We start from the raw sequence: 17,541 nt of genomic DNA on the forward strand, positions 1-17,541 counted from the left end.
GAGTTGAGAACTGACCAAAAGCAATCGAGCCATTCACAACTCTCAAGATTTCACCTCCAATGGGCCAGAGGTCTTTCTTCCATAACTTTGATAATGTTTATCATGTTACAGTGAAAGTAAGTTTCCAACCAAATTCTTCCACGTGTGCAAAACTTAGCAGCAGATACAAAGAGTTAATGTTGTAAGACTGATGAAATCCCTGCTCTCTGTCCATTAGGCCCTCAGTGAAGTAGCTTGCATGAAAGGTTAGCTTGAAGTGGATGTGACGATATTCTAGTAGCAAGATTCAGCTAACCTTTCGGTCAGCTGGCAACCTAGACCTGGATGCAGACCTAGCAAGAGTACTTCTCCAGAGGTGTAGGGCTGCTGAGCTCATGGTGCTTGCACCCCATTCGTGCGAGGGCAAAAGGACCTTCACAGTATTTCTAGCCAAGCCACATATCCCCAAGACCACTCAGTTCACCAATGAGAAAGTAGTTCGAGCACTCTTTAATGAGTATCTGAAGCTCCCGAAGGGTCTTTCAACTGCTAACTGACCATTCCTGATTAGAGCACTTCAGTGTCCCTTGAGGTAGATTAAAATGAACTCACATATGTATATCCCTCTATGTCGAATTATTCGAAAGTCGATGACAGATAATGTAACAGGAATCATCAGCATTTATAGGTGGTATTTAAATCACCGGGCTGGAATCACTTAGGGAAGTAAGTGAAGTAAGAATCTGAGGATTGAACGCTGTGGGACTCAAATATTTGGAAGTCAGGAAAAGGGGTCCAGCCAGGAAACTGAAGAGTAATTAAGGAGAAGGAAAACACTGTAAACAAGTAACAAAACATTTCGTCAATCACATGGAATTCTGTGTCAGTCTTGAGGAAGATGAAACTGGAGAATAGCCCCTTGGACTTGGCCCTGTGGAAGCCATGAGTGACAATCACAGGTGTGATGTCAGAGTGGAGGGGGTGGGGTTCTGCCCGAGGTGAGAAAATGGAGGCAGCACGTAGGGATGACTCTCCCCTGGAGGTCTGCTGTAGAGAGGAGCAGAGAACCGGGGTAGTGCGATGGGATACAAACGTGTACATGAACGTTTTTCTTTTTTAAAACCATGAGCACTGTTATGGCAGGTGCGTATGCTGATGGTCAGCAGATATTGGTAATGCGGGCGGACAGATAATTAGAGGGGCATTTCTAGGAAGTATATTAAAGCCATTTTCACTGTGCTCCTATTTTTCCACAGCTCCTTGTTTGTGTATTGTATTTGCTCAGTTCAGCTCCATTCCTAGGTAGTCACCTGCTCAGAGTGTAAGTCAGCACAAGTCTGTGTTACACAGCCTTCCCCAAGGATTATATTCAAAAGAACATCAAAATCATCTGTGAAGGGGTGCGTGAGTTTAAATCAGGATGCTTGAAATCACTCTCCCTAATAAACATCTCCTTCCACAAGGGTTGCTAGATTTGGCTACATTTTATAGAGAAAATCGTTTGAAAAAGCTCTGCCAACAAACTATCAAGCAAGGAATCTGTGAGGAAAATGCCATTGCTCTGCTCTCTGCTGCTGTGAAGTACGACGCTCAGGTAAGAAAATCATTTTGTTAACTTGCTGACCTTCTAGAAAAAATAGATGTCTACTTCGTATCTTAAATGAAACTAAAATCTAGGTAGATGAAAGACTTAATGTAAACAAATACAGTAAAGTATCAGAAAAAATATTAGTGAATATTTATGTAATATTACCTGGAAGGCAGAAACTATAAAGGAAAAAATTGATAGATTTGATGTCAAAATGATAAAATTTATACACCAAAAAATGCCACCTGGAAAATTAGAAAATAAACAGTATACTCGGAAAATGTTTGCAACATATAATGATGCAAGTTTGGCATAGTTAACATATAGTTCTTAAAAAACAAAAAGAAAACGAGGAGTTTGAAAAAAATGAACGAAATGGATTTATGAAAAAATGAAAGCAAGGTATATTTTTCATCTGTCATACCAGGGAATATATTTTTAGAAATAATACAGGCTCAGAACAGTGAATGTTCTTCTAAACTGCTGATGAAAGTGCAAATTGGGACAGTCATTATGGGGCGCAATTTGATATAATATGTATTAAAAGCTTTAATGATGTAATCCTTTAAGAAATTCACTTACAGGAGTTTGTCTGAAGGAAGTAATTATGGATTGAGGCAAAGATTAACTTCAGAGATGTTTACTGCGGCATTGTTTATAATTTTGAAAAATTAGAAAAAGTCAACGTGAACAGTAGAGAATTGTTTAAACTATACGATGTTAATACTATGAAATTGTGCATCTAACTAACAGTAACTGAAAAACTATGTTGTTTTTATTTTTTAAGTATAAATAGCTGAATTAAAAACTGAAATTCATTATCTAAATAGAAAAAACTGAAAAATATAGTAAATAGTTCTCTTTGAATTGTGCAATTATGGATGATTTTCATTTCCTTATCTTTGCTTCTTTTTTCTGAACTTTCTACAGTCACCATGTATTGTTTTGATAATAAAGAAAGGAAAGAAAACCTGTCTTGGAGCTAAATCTTTAGGAAACAGGCTATATTTCTTAGAGTCGATTTCCTTTTGGTATAAGGATATCCTCTCCTTTGGTTAAAAAAAACAGGGACATTTTAGCGGAAAAAAGGTTATAACTTCTTTTCTGCTTATATAAATAATATGCTTATTAAAGAACACTTGGAAAATACAAAAAGTATGAGGAAGGAAATGACTCATCAACCGGAGAACATAACATTTTCACACAGCTCCTTCTGATTTTTGACTAGCTTATCTCTAAGTGCTAGATTTTTTTTTTTAACATAACATTTAAAATAATCTTATCTACTTTGAAACACAGACATTTAAGAGCATAGTGAATGCTTGTCTTTCATTGTGGTAATGCTACATTAGGCACATGCAAAATGCTTTTTGGCCAAAATCAATGTGCTTTTTCTAGTTTGTTAAAGTCATGTGATAACACTGGACTCTGGTGGGCGACCTCAGATGACAAGATAGTGGGCGTATAGTGTTTCCATCTGAACTAGACTTAATTTCCAAGACTTTTTCATATTCCCTATTTATGTGAATTATTTGTATGGTTACCTTCCAGACCTGTTTTCTAGGAAGTAAGTTCCTGGAGGAATGGAAGGACTTTGCTTTGCTCACAAGTGAATCCCTAGTGCCTATGAAAGTGCCTGACACATAGTAGGCGCTCAATAAATGTTTTTTAATGAATGTTCAACTTTGCCCGCAGAGACACTGTATTTTACTACAGCCTATTTAACTAATTGTTGTACCCTAAATTAGTATAATAGATTAAAAGTAAAATAGACCATATGTATACTTAAAATACAAGTTTTTATAAATAAAGGTGCATATGCTTAGGCTAGTATTCTTACTTGCTGATTCTAATCATGTAATGGGCTTTTTCAGCAAGTTATTATCCCTCATGCTAGACTCTAATTAATCTGAGGCAGGGATTATTCAAAGCACAGTTCATATCTCTTTTAATCATTAAAAGAACCTGTTGAAATATAGGCATTATTATTGGTCTCAATTTACAAATGAGGAAACTGCAGGTTGGAGAGATTAAATAAATGCTTAGTAAAGTAGTAAATTGCAAAGCTGGTATGCAATCCACGTGGATGGACAGTTTTCAAAACCACACATTTAACTACAGTTCTCTATAGCCCCCGTCCCCTCCATGTTTTAAAACTAGCGGTGTTTATTCATTGATTCAACAAGTAGTCACTGAGTGCCTATTATATGCTTGGCACTGTTCTAGACACTAAGGGTACAGCAAGTGAAGCAAATAGACCAAAATCTCTGCCCTCATGAACTTTCTGGTGAGGGGAGATGGGCAATAAATGAGTGAATACAATACATAGTATGTTAGATGGTGATGAGTGATGTGGAAAAAGTAAGGTAGAGAAGAGAGAGAGCGAGTGCCAAGCTGAGATTCAAGTTGCAAGTTTTGACGGGTCAGGGAAGGAAGGTGACACTGAAAAGCGACTTGAACAAAGACTTGGAGAGATGTATGGAGGGAACTGCTAACGGGAGGAGAAAGGTACAGGCCCTGATATGGGCCAGCCAGATGGGTGTGGGCGGAGAGGAGCGAGGGAGGATGCCACAGGGCAAGTCAGAGACGGGGTGTGTGCGGATGGATGTGGGTGGAGGGAGGCAGGGCCAGCAGCGCTCGCCGGCAACGTGAAGGGATCTGAGTTCCAGTGTGAGTCAGTGGAGGGATTGGCGAGGGGCAGACGTGAGTTGACTGACAGTGCAAGTACTCGAGCTGCTGTGTTGGGAATAGTTCTGGAGGCTGGATCATCCAGTAAGTAATGATGGTGGATTGGTCCAAGTTATTAGCTATGGGGCTGCTGAAAAGTGGCTGGAGTTTGAATATATTTTGAAGGTAGAGCCAACAGGCTTTGCTGATGGGTTGAATGTGGGGTGACGAAAAAAAAGATGACAACTTAGGATGACTGCAAAGTTTTTGACCTGAGCACTGAATGGATGAAATCATCATTTACAGGGAAGATGGGGCGGAGCAGCATTTTGGGGGATATATCAGGACTTTTATTTTGAATATGTTAAGTTTCTGATGTCTATTAAACATCCAAACAAAAATGCTTAATAAACAAGTTGGATAAACAAGCCTGGAGTTTAGTGTAGAGGAGAAATGTAAAGTCGTGAGACTGACAGAAAATAGGCAGGTGTGAGGATTACGTTACGTTCTATGCACTTCATGTTTAGAGGTCAAGGAGATAAGATCGAGCAAAGGAGCCAGCAGGGAGGTAAGAGGCAGACTAGGAGACAGTGTCGTAGCAGTTGGAGGGAGGCAGAAGTCAGCCACCCACCAGATGCCACTGCTTGTCAGCTGAGAACTGAGAGCTAACCACTGGACTTGGCAATAACGCCGTGGGTGACCTCAGCAGCAGTGTCAGCAGCGATGGGGGTACAAGCCTGACTGTGGAGAATGGAAGTTGAGGAATTGGGGATGGAGAATATAGATAAATTGTCCTGGTAATTTTACTATAAAGATAGGAAGAGGAACAAACTGGTGATGATTGGAGGGCCATATGAAGTAAAACGTGTTTTTCAGTTTTTGAAGAGGAAGGCAGTTAAAGCATATTTGCATAATAATACAGATGATCCAGTAAAGGAAAGAGGTAGGTACCGTGTTTCCCTGAAAATAAGACCTAGCCGGACAATCAGCTCTAATGCGTCTTTTGGAGCAAAAATTAATATAAGATCCGGTCTTATATAAGACCCAGTCTTATAGTAAAATAAGACCTGGTCTTACGATATTATAGTAAAATGAGACCGGTCTCATATTAATTTTTGTTCCAAAAGACACATTAGAGCTGATTGTCTGGCTAGGTCTTATTTTGGGGGAAACACAGTATGCAGGGACAGTTGCTAAGTGGCATCCTTAGGAGGTGGGAGACACTGGGATCTCATGAAAGAGCGAGACTAGCCTTAGACGGATTATGGGCTGTCCCTCCAGTTACAGGAGAGAAGACAGTCCACACGTGTGTAGGCGGGTCAGCCAGAGATCCGGTGCAGGAGTTTGTGGAGGTTCTCTTCCCAGTGAAATCGGAAGGAAGCTTAGAGTGAGGATGAGATGGGAGGTGTTGGGGTTTGAGGGGAGAAGGTGTGAGTCACATAGGACTATGGGAGGATGAATGAACCAGGGAAATGGGGTTGGATTGCTGGACAGAAGTAAGGGCCCAATTTTAAACATGAAGTCATAAAAAGTAGTAGCATTTAAAGTATAAGTACACATCTTTTCTGAACAATAATGGGGCCTTGTTTTATATGCATAGAATGCATGATAAACAAATAACACTTTATGCCCAGATTCCTTTAATTCTTAGAATCAAGGAACTCTTTCCAGTTCCTGTCCTTCTTTAGTAATGATGGGAAGTCCCCAGTCTAGAAAAGTAAAGCAGGGTGGATCCCAGTGGTAACTTGTGATGGTCCTTTCGTTCTCCCATTAATTAGCGGCTTTACTGTAACTGTCCAGATTTATGACTTCACACTACCTACCCATCTAACCACAGACATTTGTACTTGCATGTGTGTGGTATAGGTATGAACTTCTCCAGTCTTCTTTGTAGAATTCAGCTGGAGACTGTTCCTCTGTCTTGTTTCACTTCAGTGTGCTGTAGGCAAAAATGTCATTTCTAAAAATTTAAGCAAGAGCCCTAATTTTAAATGGATATTGGTATATTCAGTATGTATTCATGAAGCACATTTTATGTGTTGTCACATGCCACGATACCAAGTGAGTGTGTAGAATTTTGCTGTTTTATCACTTACGGTTTACCTGGGACTGAGAGATGTTATTCTCAGATGTGTTTAGGGATGAAATAATAGGCTTTCCTCATGGAGTTTGTTTCTTAACACGTACTGTGAATCTGCGTGTACACTGATTGGCATGGCTATCGGTATTGCTAATTTTTGTCTGTTTTTTCATCTCCAGCATTTGCTATAATTTACATGTGTGTGAAGAAGAAAAGATGATGTGCAATGTGTACAATGTGTATATATGATTGCTTGGAGATTATTTTTGGCTTGATTTTTTTTATAAATTAGCTTCAGCTAATAGGAAACTTCTAGTCCTGGGTCAAGATGGCAGTGCAGCCCAGGGTCGGAGGCATGTGGGAGTCTCTGAAGGCCAGCCTCACTTTAGCTCTAATTCGTCTGGGGCTAAAAAAGCATCCAGCCCCCTCCAGTTTGACTCTCAATTTTACAGATCTAATTAAGAGAATTACTGCAGATTATTTTTGGGCCCAGGGTGCATCACAGTAAGCCAGAAACACCAATCTGCAGAATTTCCCTTAGGAGAAAGTCACGATTTCTTCAAAGCATTTTCCCAGTTAAGATTATTGAAGGTATGCAGGGTCTGATGAAATCCAACCATCCCATCCTTTGTCTTCTTGGTCAGGAAAAAGAGCAGTGGCTTGTTAATGACTCAGAGAAGTCGGTTCCCAGCATTACTATTTTTATGACTTAACTTTTTCTCATATACTCTTTACAGGTAGAAATAGCTAAAGCCCTTAGGGGAATATAAAAGAGGAGTGTCATACTTTCAACAGATATTGAAAGTGGAATGAACAATACAAATACTATCACTATAAAAGGTATAGAGTTCATACATGTTGGTGCCTGTGTCTGGGAAGAGAAAGTCAGATTCTTTGCATTGGTTGGTGTGGAGGAACTTGAATGTTTTATTGTTATTTACATTTTTACAAGCATAGGTTCATGTTAGCCCTATAGTTTTATAACTATTCTTTAGGTATTGCTCTACCACCATTTCTTCCTATTGGCCTTCAAATGCCTTTCCATGACTGCGTGTTTTAGGAATTGTCATTTTATGTCGCATTGTATTAGGAAATACAAATTTGTTAAAATACTTTTTTTGTTGTTCCTAGGATTTAGAAGAATTCTGCTTCAGGTTTTGCATAAACCATTTGACTGTAGTAACACAAACTTCAGGCTTTGCAGAAATGGACCACGATCTCCTCAAGAACTTTATCAGCAAAGCAAGCAGAGTTGGAGCCTTTAAAAATTGATCCTCTCACCTGCAGGAAACAATTTTTAACACTTCCATTTTCCCTGCAAAAGCCAGAGAATGACTTTTCTATAATAGTATTTATGATGAGCTACATTTGGCTGAATACTTAACTGTTAAAAGGATGGCGGTGGTCAGTCTTCCCCATCGGCTGAAATCCAAAGTTGACAATGAAGGCATTAAATGCTCTGATCAGAAGTGAGTAAGCTCCAGGGGGAAAACAATTAAAATATCTTTTTATATTTACCATGTCTTCTTTTGAGTCTCTTAAGTTAGAAACTTTTGGCATATCCGTCTGAGTATACGCTATTCTGGCCAAGGTTCCACTATTCAGCAGGCTGATCTCATGTAGATAGCTTGACAAATACTGTCACTTCCACACTTTCTGCATCCAGCACAGTGCCTTGCATATAGTAGGCACTCAATTTTTAAATAAATCTTAAGTTTGCCTTGAGAACAGCTTTGTTTGTGGGATACTGGATGAAGGAAAAACTTGCACAAAAACAAATTTCAAACAGCTGGTATCTATTAAGGCTCATATTCTTCTGGTGCATCGTTCTGAGAAATAGTGGCTAATTTAGAGCATTAATTAGAATTCACAAAAGGGCTTGGCAATTAAATTGTCAAAAGCCCAAGGGCTAACTTTAATTTTCTATTTACTCTGAGTCATTGATTTCTCCTATGGGATTATTGAATATGAAGTACTATCTTTGAATGAATGTTATTTCTGGGCTCATCTGCCTTATATAATTGCCTTTGTGTTAAGAGAGATTTGCCTCTGTAAGTAAAAAAAAAATGATTATGTGTTTTTCTTGTAGTTGACTTTTGCATCACTATAAATCAGGTCTCAACCTGGCACTGTATAAAGTACTAGCTGAAAAGGAGCTAATACTTACATTTCATGTACAACATTAAGAATGAGATAAATTTATACTTTTTAGATCAAAACAAGTTGCCCAACTATGAAAGAGAAACTGGAATGGGATGTAGGACGTAGCATCAAAGTTTCCTAAGAGGTATTCCACAGGATGATACTATGTAAAGAAAACTCTTTTGGAGTTAGAAACCTTGTTCTGATGCTGGACTATTTGATAATAAAGTGCTTATTTGCAGATAATAGAAGAGATGTGTGTGTCTTAATCCCTAAGAAGCAGCAAAATTATATCAACCTTATGTCTCATACATACATAAATCTATTTGATATAAGCTTGTTTTCTAAAGCAGTTACGCAGATAAAGTGTCATAGCAAAGCCTACTTAAAACATAAACGGTTAGAAACAACTTACTGTTCCCATCACTGACTGCAGTCATGTTAGCATCATTAGTTTCCTTCTGTTTATCCATTTTGCAGACCTCACCTTGTAGAAGCAAAGTCAACTGGATGCCTCTAGTTCTAAATCACAAGCCTATTTGGGGAATTATATAGTCTTATTCCGTTATTTATTATTGTAAAGTTCGCCATATACAAGTTGTTTTCACTTTTTGGTAAATTTGTTCTTTTATCCAGCAAAGAACTACTCAAACCTGGGTATTACCTACAGCTATCAGTTTTCGCCGTTGGACAACCACTCTGTAACTGACCAAAGCCTTCACATCTTCCCAGAGTCTTCCAAAACCTTCTCTTCTTCCTTCTGGCCTATTTTTGATAGGGTTTTCTGAAGCTCCTTGATGCCTTATTTGATGAACTCATTTCATGTAAAAATGGCAATACTCAAAGGGAACAGATAAGTTTACTTAAGGATGCAAAATGGACTGCCCTTTACCAAACTCCACAATGTACCAGTTAGTAAGAAGGGCTGGGTGGATTTTTATCCAGCTTTCCTTTCTAAGCTTTGTTAAATGTTTGTTTGCACTGATATATACGTGTATCTCGGTGCTTCTTATCTCTGGGTACAACAGAATAATCTATGGAACTTTTACAAAATATAGATTCAAGGATTCTAAATTCAGTACATTTTAAAAGCTCCAGAAGTAATTCTGATGTTTCACCAAGGATGAGAGTCACTGGGTTAGCCCTCAAAACCTAGGACTCCAAACAATAAGGAAGGGCTAATTTTAGACCAGTGTGCGAGATGACATAAGAGTCCCGTGGATACAGCTCTGAAAAAACATGTTTTCTCTCTGGTCTTTGAGGATACGCTTGCCATCAACACTCCTATGTGAAGGATAACACTATTTCCTTCTAATAGAGGAGTGCTTGTAGAGCCTCAGAAACCCTGCTGTTCAGTTACGGATATGTGAGGGAAAGGGCACGTTTTTATAATGACACTACATCAGAAATTAAGAGATCCATTCTTTTATGTAAGTTCATCTTACATTTTTCTGTCCTTAAGTTTTGTTTCCACTCTGCTTACACAAGGAAGTTCAGTGTTTTAGTGCTGCCAATATAATTTTGCCCTAACTTACAGAGAGAAAAGTTAAGATTTTATATAAATAGTGCCCTTATCTGCTGATAGATGTTTGTGAAGATACCATTCAATGCTTTTTAAGAAGTACAGGTTAATATTCTTCAGTTGAGACCTGAAGAAATTGCCAGTCATTCTGGACCATAACTTGGTGAGTGTTACTCAGAGGCAGAATTCTTGAACATTAATAATGAAAAGGAAGCAACTACAAACTACACAGTCTTATCTATCTTATTAGCCCTCCCCCATACTATTATTACACCAAATAGGTTGGGAGAATTGTAAAAAGAAAGGAAAAATCATACCTTACTGTTATTTTTAATTCAGTCTTTGTCAAAGCATAAATACATAAACCATATTGATTTTCTCTCACTAAAGTCAGTTAAAATCACATTTTCTATTCAGGAAGTAACCGATGTTGCCCTATGGAATAAACTGAACTTTCATATTAAAATTGTCATTATCATACGTGTCAATACTAATATGTAAGTATAGTCCCAAAATAATGGACACAAAAAAAGGATTTATAAAAAATAGATCACTATCCCAGCTTCGTATTAAATGAGCTTGTTTTAATCCCATTTAGACATTACACAGTGTTACCATAATATATTTCTATTTAAGAAGCTGTACTTGTGATAGAAATTTATAATTTCCAGAGGCAAGGTTTCAGGTTGCCCTGTAAAATATCTATTTAGTCCAAAGGAAAATTCTACTGAATAAATCCTTACCAATGCTGTTTACACTATCTGGCCCAAAAATGAGGAACAAAAATATGCTTCTACAAGCAAGTTTCTATGAAATCATCCAGATGGTAATAGTACTAGCAGGGAGGGTCCCCCACCCTGCACCAGAAAACTGTAATGAAAAATAAATAAATATATGAATTTGATCTTGTTCCTTTTTATCATAAAGAGTTTTAATTACTGGAATACTAAATTAATCTCCAAGTTTCTATCCAGACAAAACATTTTTAGTGTTATAAAGGCTGACTTATTTTGCCTTGACCGAAGAGACTACATTAAGATCCTCAGCCAACAGAAACAAGACTGAGGTATGCATGCTGCTTTTCCCACTCCAACCTCTTCACTTGTCTTTCTTCCTTCAGGAACAAACATGCTGCTATTCCAGGAGAGAATGTCACTATCCACCCTGTTTTTGAGAAATTGTATTACTTAAACTCAGGATAATCCCTTATCTGAAATCTTGGGTACCAGATATGGTTCATAGTTTTTGGAGTTAAGAATGGTAATATGGTACATATACCACATAACACATAATACCTGGGCAGGGCTAAGGTGAGATCCCCCAAATTAATACTTTTGTTAAGTGGAACAAGAATATTCCCACTACGTGGGATAAAGACTCTAAATAGCTCCATGCTAGTTTAGATATGCTTTTGATGTCATACGACTTTTGGTACTAGACAGACAGAACCCACTTGGTTTCAAAAGCTTTTTGAATTTTGGAATTGCAGATAAAGGATTGTGGGTTTGTAATATATATAGATGATGCTTGGGAGGAAAGGCCTTTAATATAAACTTTGTATTAGAGGAAAAGAGATAGATACCTGCTCTTCCATTTCTTCTCCATTTTTCTATTACTCGTCATTTCCCAAACTCACCAGACATATTCCTACCTCCTAGCACTGGCTTTGCCCTCTACGGACTGTTTTACCCCTGTTAACGTATGGCTCGCTTTCTCACCTCCTTCAGGGCTTTGCTGAAGCATCACCTCACCAAGTCTTTCCCTGGCCACCCTACTTAAAATTTTAAAACTCATTTCCCTACCAGCACCCCATCCCCCTCCCTGCGATGTCTTTCTCCAAAGTACTTAGTACAGTTGGACACATTACGTATTCCACATTTACTTATACACTTGCTCTTTCCTCAAAATTAGAATTAGAATGGAAGTTCCACAGAGATTGGGATTTTTACTTTTGTTGTATTGCTTTATTTTTGTATTGCTTGTATTTACAACTATGTTGTTGTATTGCTTGTATTTACAACTATGACTGGAATATGGTATGTACTCAGCACATGGCATTTGAAAAAAGGAAGAGAATATTATCAGCTTCTATATACTTGGAAAAAAACTGAAAATACACTTTTTCCCCCCCTACATATGGGCTTCTTCTAGGTACAGAGCTATAGTAGTAAATAAGATGAGCCAAGTTGATGCTTCCAGTGAGGGGGGGGGTTGATGCAGGCATAGGTAGATACGCGATAGGCAAGTCAGGTAAGGTAACTTCAGATGCTAATAAATGCTATTACAGTTTTGATGGAGAGAAACACAATACAGAGTAAGATTTTAGCATGGAGGGGTTATGGAAGCTCTCTGAACTGAGCCCTGAAAGACAAGAAGGAACCAGCTAAGCAAAATTCTGGGGGTAGAGCACTCAAGCAGAAGGAATAGCAAACAAAAGCCTGAGGTGTAGGGACAGGCCTGGCATTCTAAGAGAAAAGGTCAGTTGTGAGTAAAGCGCAGTGAGCAAGGAAAAAGGAGCATGAGGTGAGGATAGACAGGTAGGTAGGGGCTACTTCACAGGCCATGCAAAGCGCATGAATACATCGAGTAGCAATGTGAATCCATTTACAGTTTTGCTCTTTATGGAGCTTAAAGGTAAAGAGGAAGAGAGAAAATATGGAGACCACTTAGAAGTCTTTAACAGTGGTCCAGACACGAGTCAATAGATGACGCTTAGGTTTTTAGCTGGAACAAGTTAATTTTTTAGTAAAATGAGGAAAGACTAGGGTAGAAACAAGGTATTTTTGTTTGTTTGATCTTGATTCATATTTTGAGAAGCTGAGGGGGGAGGAGCAGGTAATCAAGAGTTCTATCGGCTACGAGAGCTTTGACCTCTGTGGAAAGGTCAAGGCTAGAGAAATAAATTTAGAAATCATCTGCATGTAAAGCCCATTAAAGGCTAAGAACAGATTTGATCCTAGGAGAGAATTTAGATACAGAAGAGAACATTAGTGCACTTAATACAAAGACGACATCAGACCATTAAGACTCTTAACAACTAATTTATTTTAAAATAGACAAACTATTAATTGTAGAAAATAGCAACATAGCAATATTAAATATACAGTTTTAACCAATACAAAAAAGCAATAAAGCAGTATCTGAAGCCTTATTTAAGAAATCTCAATACACAATCTCTGTAGTTCCTAAAATTCTGGCACTAATTCTAATGGGAACTTCTTAGCAAAACACCCACAAAATAGTAAGCCCTTGACCTAAAAGCTAACTGATTTGTATGATATTCATGCAAAAATTAATGAGGAAATGGGATAAAGCATTCTAGTGCCTTTGTTATCATGAAAACTGTCAAAAACACAAGTTTGGAACTTAATTGGGCACAAAATAAAATTTTTTTTTCTAAAAATAAGACCAGATTTCTTTTTAAAAAGAACTCTGAGTTCAGACAATGTGATTTTCCTAAAACCTAGCTGATACTACCTTAAATACCATCTATTTTAAATTATACCATCTCTAAATAAGTTAATCACACAAGAGTTTAAATACACCGTTAGGTGCCAGGAGGGAAAGCACCTCTTCTACTGCTATAGCTATTTTAATTTGAAATTTTTGCACAAAATCAGAAACATTAATGCCTAACCCAAAGACCTTTGAATAAGTACTTGCAATTTTGAACTAGAAATAATGTGGCTGTGAATGTGCCAGTGTTAGACCATTCTGACTTAAAAAAAAAAAAAAAAGAGATAAATAGACAATTGCCAGTTCAAAAGATACATGGAAGACATGTACCATTCCAGAGAACATACACCCCTTCCCAAATTTAGGAGGGCAGAATAATTGCTGAGATGCAATTAGACAAATCTCTAAGAAAACAATTAAGGCTCCTATAGTTAACAGTCTGTTTAATGGAGTAATATGATTTTGAATCTTGATTCTTCAGGACCCAGAAACATTAGAAAGTGCACTTGGGATTATACTCTGTTAGGGTCCTCTACAGCAAAGCTCTAGTTGAACACTTTATTTTCCAAGTACTAAATGGGCACTTTATGAATTCAGTGATCTGTATGGTATAAAAACCAAGAGTACTATTATTAATGACCCCAATTTTAGAGCATGAGTTAGATGAAAAAAAGAATCAATAAATTCTTAGAAGTCCTGAGGTACGAAATCTGTATCAGTAGTCTGACAATATCTTATGTTTATACTTTGCTTTCTGCTTGTATTTAAAAGCTAAAATTTATAAAACAAGCACACAGTACATCAGATTCCATTAGTAAACTAAAATCTTAATGTGTAAAAATTAGTAATTTTTTTCTAGTTTCTAATATCTGTTTAGCAGAAGAATTCAGGATCATTTGGGTGAATGGGGGGCAGTCAGCCAAATTGCATTTGGAAGACAAGACATATTTTCTAAGGGTGTTCATGTTAAATTAAAAAAAATATAAATATAAATTAATAAAAATAATAGCAAACATCACATACATGCCACAAGAGAAGACAAAGTACTCAGCTAGTCATGGGTTGTTGGGACTCCCGCTCCCAGGCATCCTTTGGAAACAGAAACATCTGCTACAACTTTTTAAATGACAGGTTTTACACAAGATTTTCAATCTTGTACAATAACAATATATTCTCTATTGACTACAGCATTGCAAGTGGCTTAGGAATTGCCTGCACAAACACTCAGTGCGCACCTGCACACTTTATATCCACAGAAAGAGCTGAAGCTATGTATAAATGTGGCCGTAAACAGAACCTGGGAGAGTTACACAGTCAGATCTGTGAGAGACAGGAGACCAGAGGTGAACACAGTACCCACCATGGTCATGAAAGCCTTAGTTTTCTTCCCTGTTTGAGAGAAGCATGCTGTCATTCATTTTCTGCTTCTGCATTCGTGTTCGAGTAGATGCTGGCAAAAAGATAGAGAACTGTTAATGGCACTGATGGTGCTAGGTAAGTGGCAAAGGGCGGCCACACATGTTATACTGAGGTCAAATCAGAGGAGCTCCGGGCGTTGCAAAAGCTGTGGTTTCCAAATTTTTTTATCACGTGTCCCTCAAGTTAACTATTCCAACCATGTATCACCAAAATATGTATGTATATATGTACATATGCATAAATTATAGAACATACCTCTTCCAAATATGCATTAGAAGTAGATGAGATAAAAGTAAATCGAAATTCTAGTACTTTCTTTATGTAACCCAAAAGGTAGTCTTACACACTTCCAGGTATGCCCCACTTTGCAGACCACTGTTCTAGATGAGGAGGTTGAGTGTGGCCCTTGAGCAGCACAGAGTCCTGGGCTGACCCAGACGGTGCTGACGTGAGTGGTGAGTGCCACAGCTCGCGAGCCCGTGTTCAGAGAGGCCTTGCCAGGCCCTCACTGCAAACACTGTGAGCTCCCAGTTACTCAATGCAGACGTGGACACTTAGAAAGTACATTATTAATTACAACCCAGATAAAAACAGAACATTTCTTTTACATGATGTAAAAATTCTTAACTTGATTTTAGTGGTGGACAGCTCGTCATAAAGAAGCACAAAGAATATTCATACTTGGAAAAGAAAGAAAACGGTAATTCTAGGCCTCCTGTACTGGCCCTTCCACTCTGGCTCATCTAGCACTGTGTGACGACCTGTTTTGACTGCAATTCTTTGAGGAAAGTTGAGCAGCCTGGAGAATTCCTTAGCCTTATGGGTTAAAACTCCTGCTGCTTCTCCCGTTTTCCAGCTGCACAAAGGCCCTGAACTTTTCAGCCTGGCGGAGGGAATTCACCATCACAGCTAAGTGTGTCACCACGAATGAACTGAATACAGCAACTGAACTCTTCTCTAAGAAAATACCCATATTTTTACAGCTTTCTGCTGCTTTTAAAATGCACACTGTGGGCTCCATAATGCTTCCACATGTTTTCAAAGCCTGATTTTGGTTATAAGCTTCACGTCTATTTTCATGTACTGGGAAGGAAAAGCCACAATTACTTAAAAGTTAAAAATAATATACTAGTCAATGTAAAATACAAAAAGAGATTCATTTATAACCAAAAAATTTAAACTTTTGGTATATTTAGTTTTAATTGTACTCTTCAAAATAGTACACACAAAAAAAAATGGTTTAAAAAATCAAAAGCATTCTTTTAAATACTTTATATTTCAAAGTTAGTATCTACATGTTGAGAAAAGGCCCCTTTTTAAAAAGTCACACTTTAATTGGTATTGTTCTTATTGATATGTCCTATGATGTAGGAATGATAGTTTTAATACTTATTATCTCATAAATAGTATATGTCTTCTTTCCAAGTCTCAGCTCTTTTTCCTGTGAATGGATCCGGCACCAGACTATCATGAAATGCCACACTCACTATCACAGCTACCTCTGTCTAAGACAATCCAGGAGCAATTAGTATACATTTATCTTTTTCTTAATGTGCTTTCCATCTACTATACTTGGGTTAATCTTTTATAGTGTCAGAGTAGCTAAGGATAGATAGCATTCCATTTGTCTTAACGTTCCAAATTTATGTCACTCTGTATAACTTGAAAAATGATCTGGTGGTGTTCTTTATCAAAATTCTGGCTTTGTTTTAAAGCTTTTGTTTTAAATTAAGTTTGAAAACTTGCAAATTAGGGAAGTTTAATAATAGCACAACAGGTTGTTCTTTAAATAAGTGTTACAATGTTTGTATATGCTAGGTTTATAAAACCTTTCCCTATATGCAACACTGAGTTCCTCATAATAATTCTTCTCTCCTGAAATGTTTTCTAACCACAGCCATTCATGTTGAAGATGTGGTTTCACTTCTTAGTCTTCCTATGCATACGATTTTAGAAAGGGTCACTTTGTATCATACATTTAAACTACAAATGTTTGTAGGTAAATAATACATTCTTGATTCCAGTATATTTTAAGTGCATGAGCAAGTCTTCTAATCGAAGGAATTATACATATTCTTTTCTAACGAAGGAATTATATATATTTATTATTTTCTAATGCAAAAAAATTTTTTGCAATGTCAACAATTGTTTCATTTACATAAGGAGAAATGATAAGTACTTACTCATTTCTGCCAGTTTCTTTTGAAACTTGGATTCCCCTGGGAGATGTTTACTGCAGATTAAAAACAAAATATTTTACATATATATGTATAAATGGAAAACTCAAATTTCCAATAACTATGGTGCTTTCTGTGACTTATTTTATATTCTTAGTGAGTAGCTTTTAATTTCAGAGGTTTATAAACAAACCAACTAAAATATGAAAGTGACAAATTTATGACCCTATGTATTTTTTCAGTGGTTCTTATAAAAACACAAATATTTTTCAAGAGTCAGCATTTTAAAATCTAATTTTAAGCAAAAATAACAAAATTATCAATATTTTGTAAAAAATGATCAGATTTTAAACATTTGATATTTTCAATAATTTCAATTTCAGTAGATGGTATATGATTTATTTACATGGTACCTTTAATCTGGAGATGCAGGCATACCTATTATTTTGAGCAATCCTCACAATTTCCAAATAAAATTGGCATGAAAGGGATTGGTGGAAGTTAAGAGCAG

The 17,541-nt window shown here is 37.2% G+C and overlaps 2 protein-coding genes across 5 annotated transcripts in view; one reads left to right on the plus strand and one right to left on the minus strand.

The window, feature by feature from the left end:
- RCBTB2 (RCC1 and BTB domain containing protein 2) overlaps positions 1-8,707 on the plus strand; it is a 41,969-nt gene extending 33,262 nt beyond the window's left edge. For all 4 annotated transcript variants that reach the window (XM_033104654.1, XM_033104655.1, XM_033104656.1 and 1 more), the window contains 2 exons: positions 1,443-1,573; positions 7,446-8,707. In XM_033104654.1, coding sequence (XP_032960545.1) covers positions 1,443-1,573; positions 7,446-7,586 — 272 coding nt within the window. In that variant the 3' untranslated portion in view covers positions 7,587-8,707. The remainder of the gene's footprint in view (positions 1-1,442; positions 1,574-7,445) is intronic.
- Positions 8,708-13,003: 4,296 nt separating this feature from the next.
- The window catches only part of RB1 (RB transcriptional corepressor 1), a 154,421-nt gene continuing 149,883 nt past the window's right edge, over positions 13,004-17,541 (minus strand). The window contains exons 26-27 of the mRNA XM_033104560.1: positions 17,037-17,086; positions 13,004-14,884 (exon numbers count right to left, since the gene is read on the minus strand). Of these exons, the coding sequence (XP_032960451.1) occupies positions 14,811-14,884; positions 17,037-17,086 (124 nt within the window). The 3' untranslated portion in view covers positions 13,004-14,810. The remainder of the gene's footprint in view (positions 14,885-17,036; positions 17,087-17,541) is intronic.

The sequence above is a fragment of the Rhinolophus ferrumequinum genome, chromosome 4 (assembly GCF_004115265.2).
Source record: "Rhinolophus ferrumequinum isolate MPI-CBG mRhiFer1 chromosome 4, mRhiFer1_v1.p, whole genome shotgun sequence".
Classification (NCBI taxonomy): Eukaryota; Metazoa; Chordata; class Mammalia; order Chiroptera; family Rhinolophidae; genus Rhinolophus; species Rhinolophus ferrumequinum.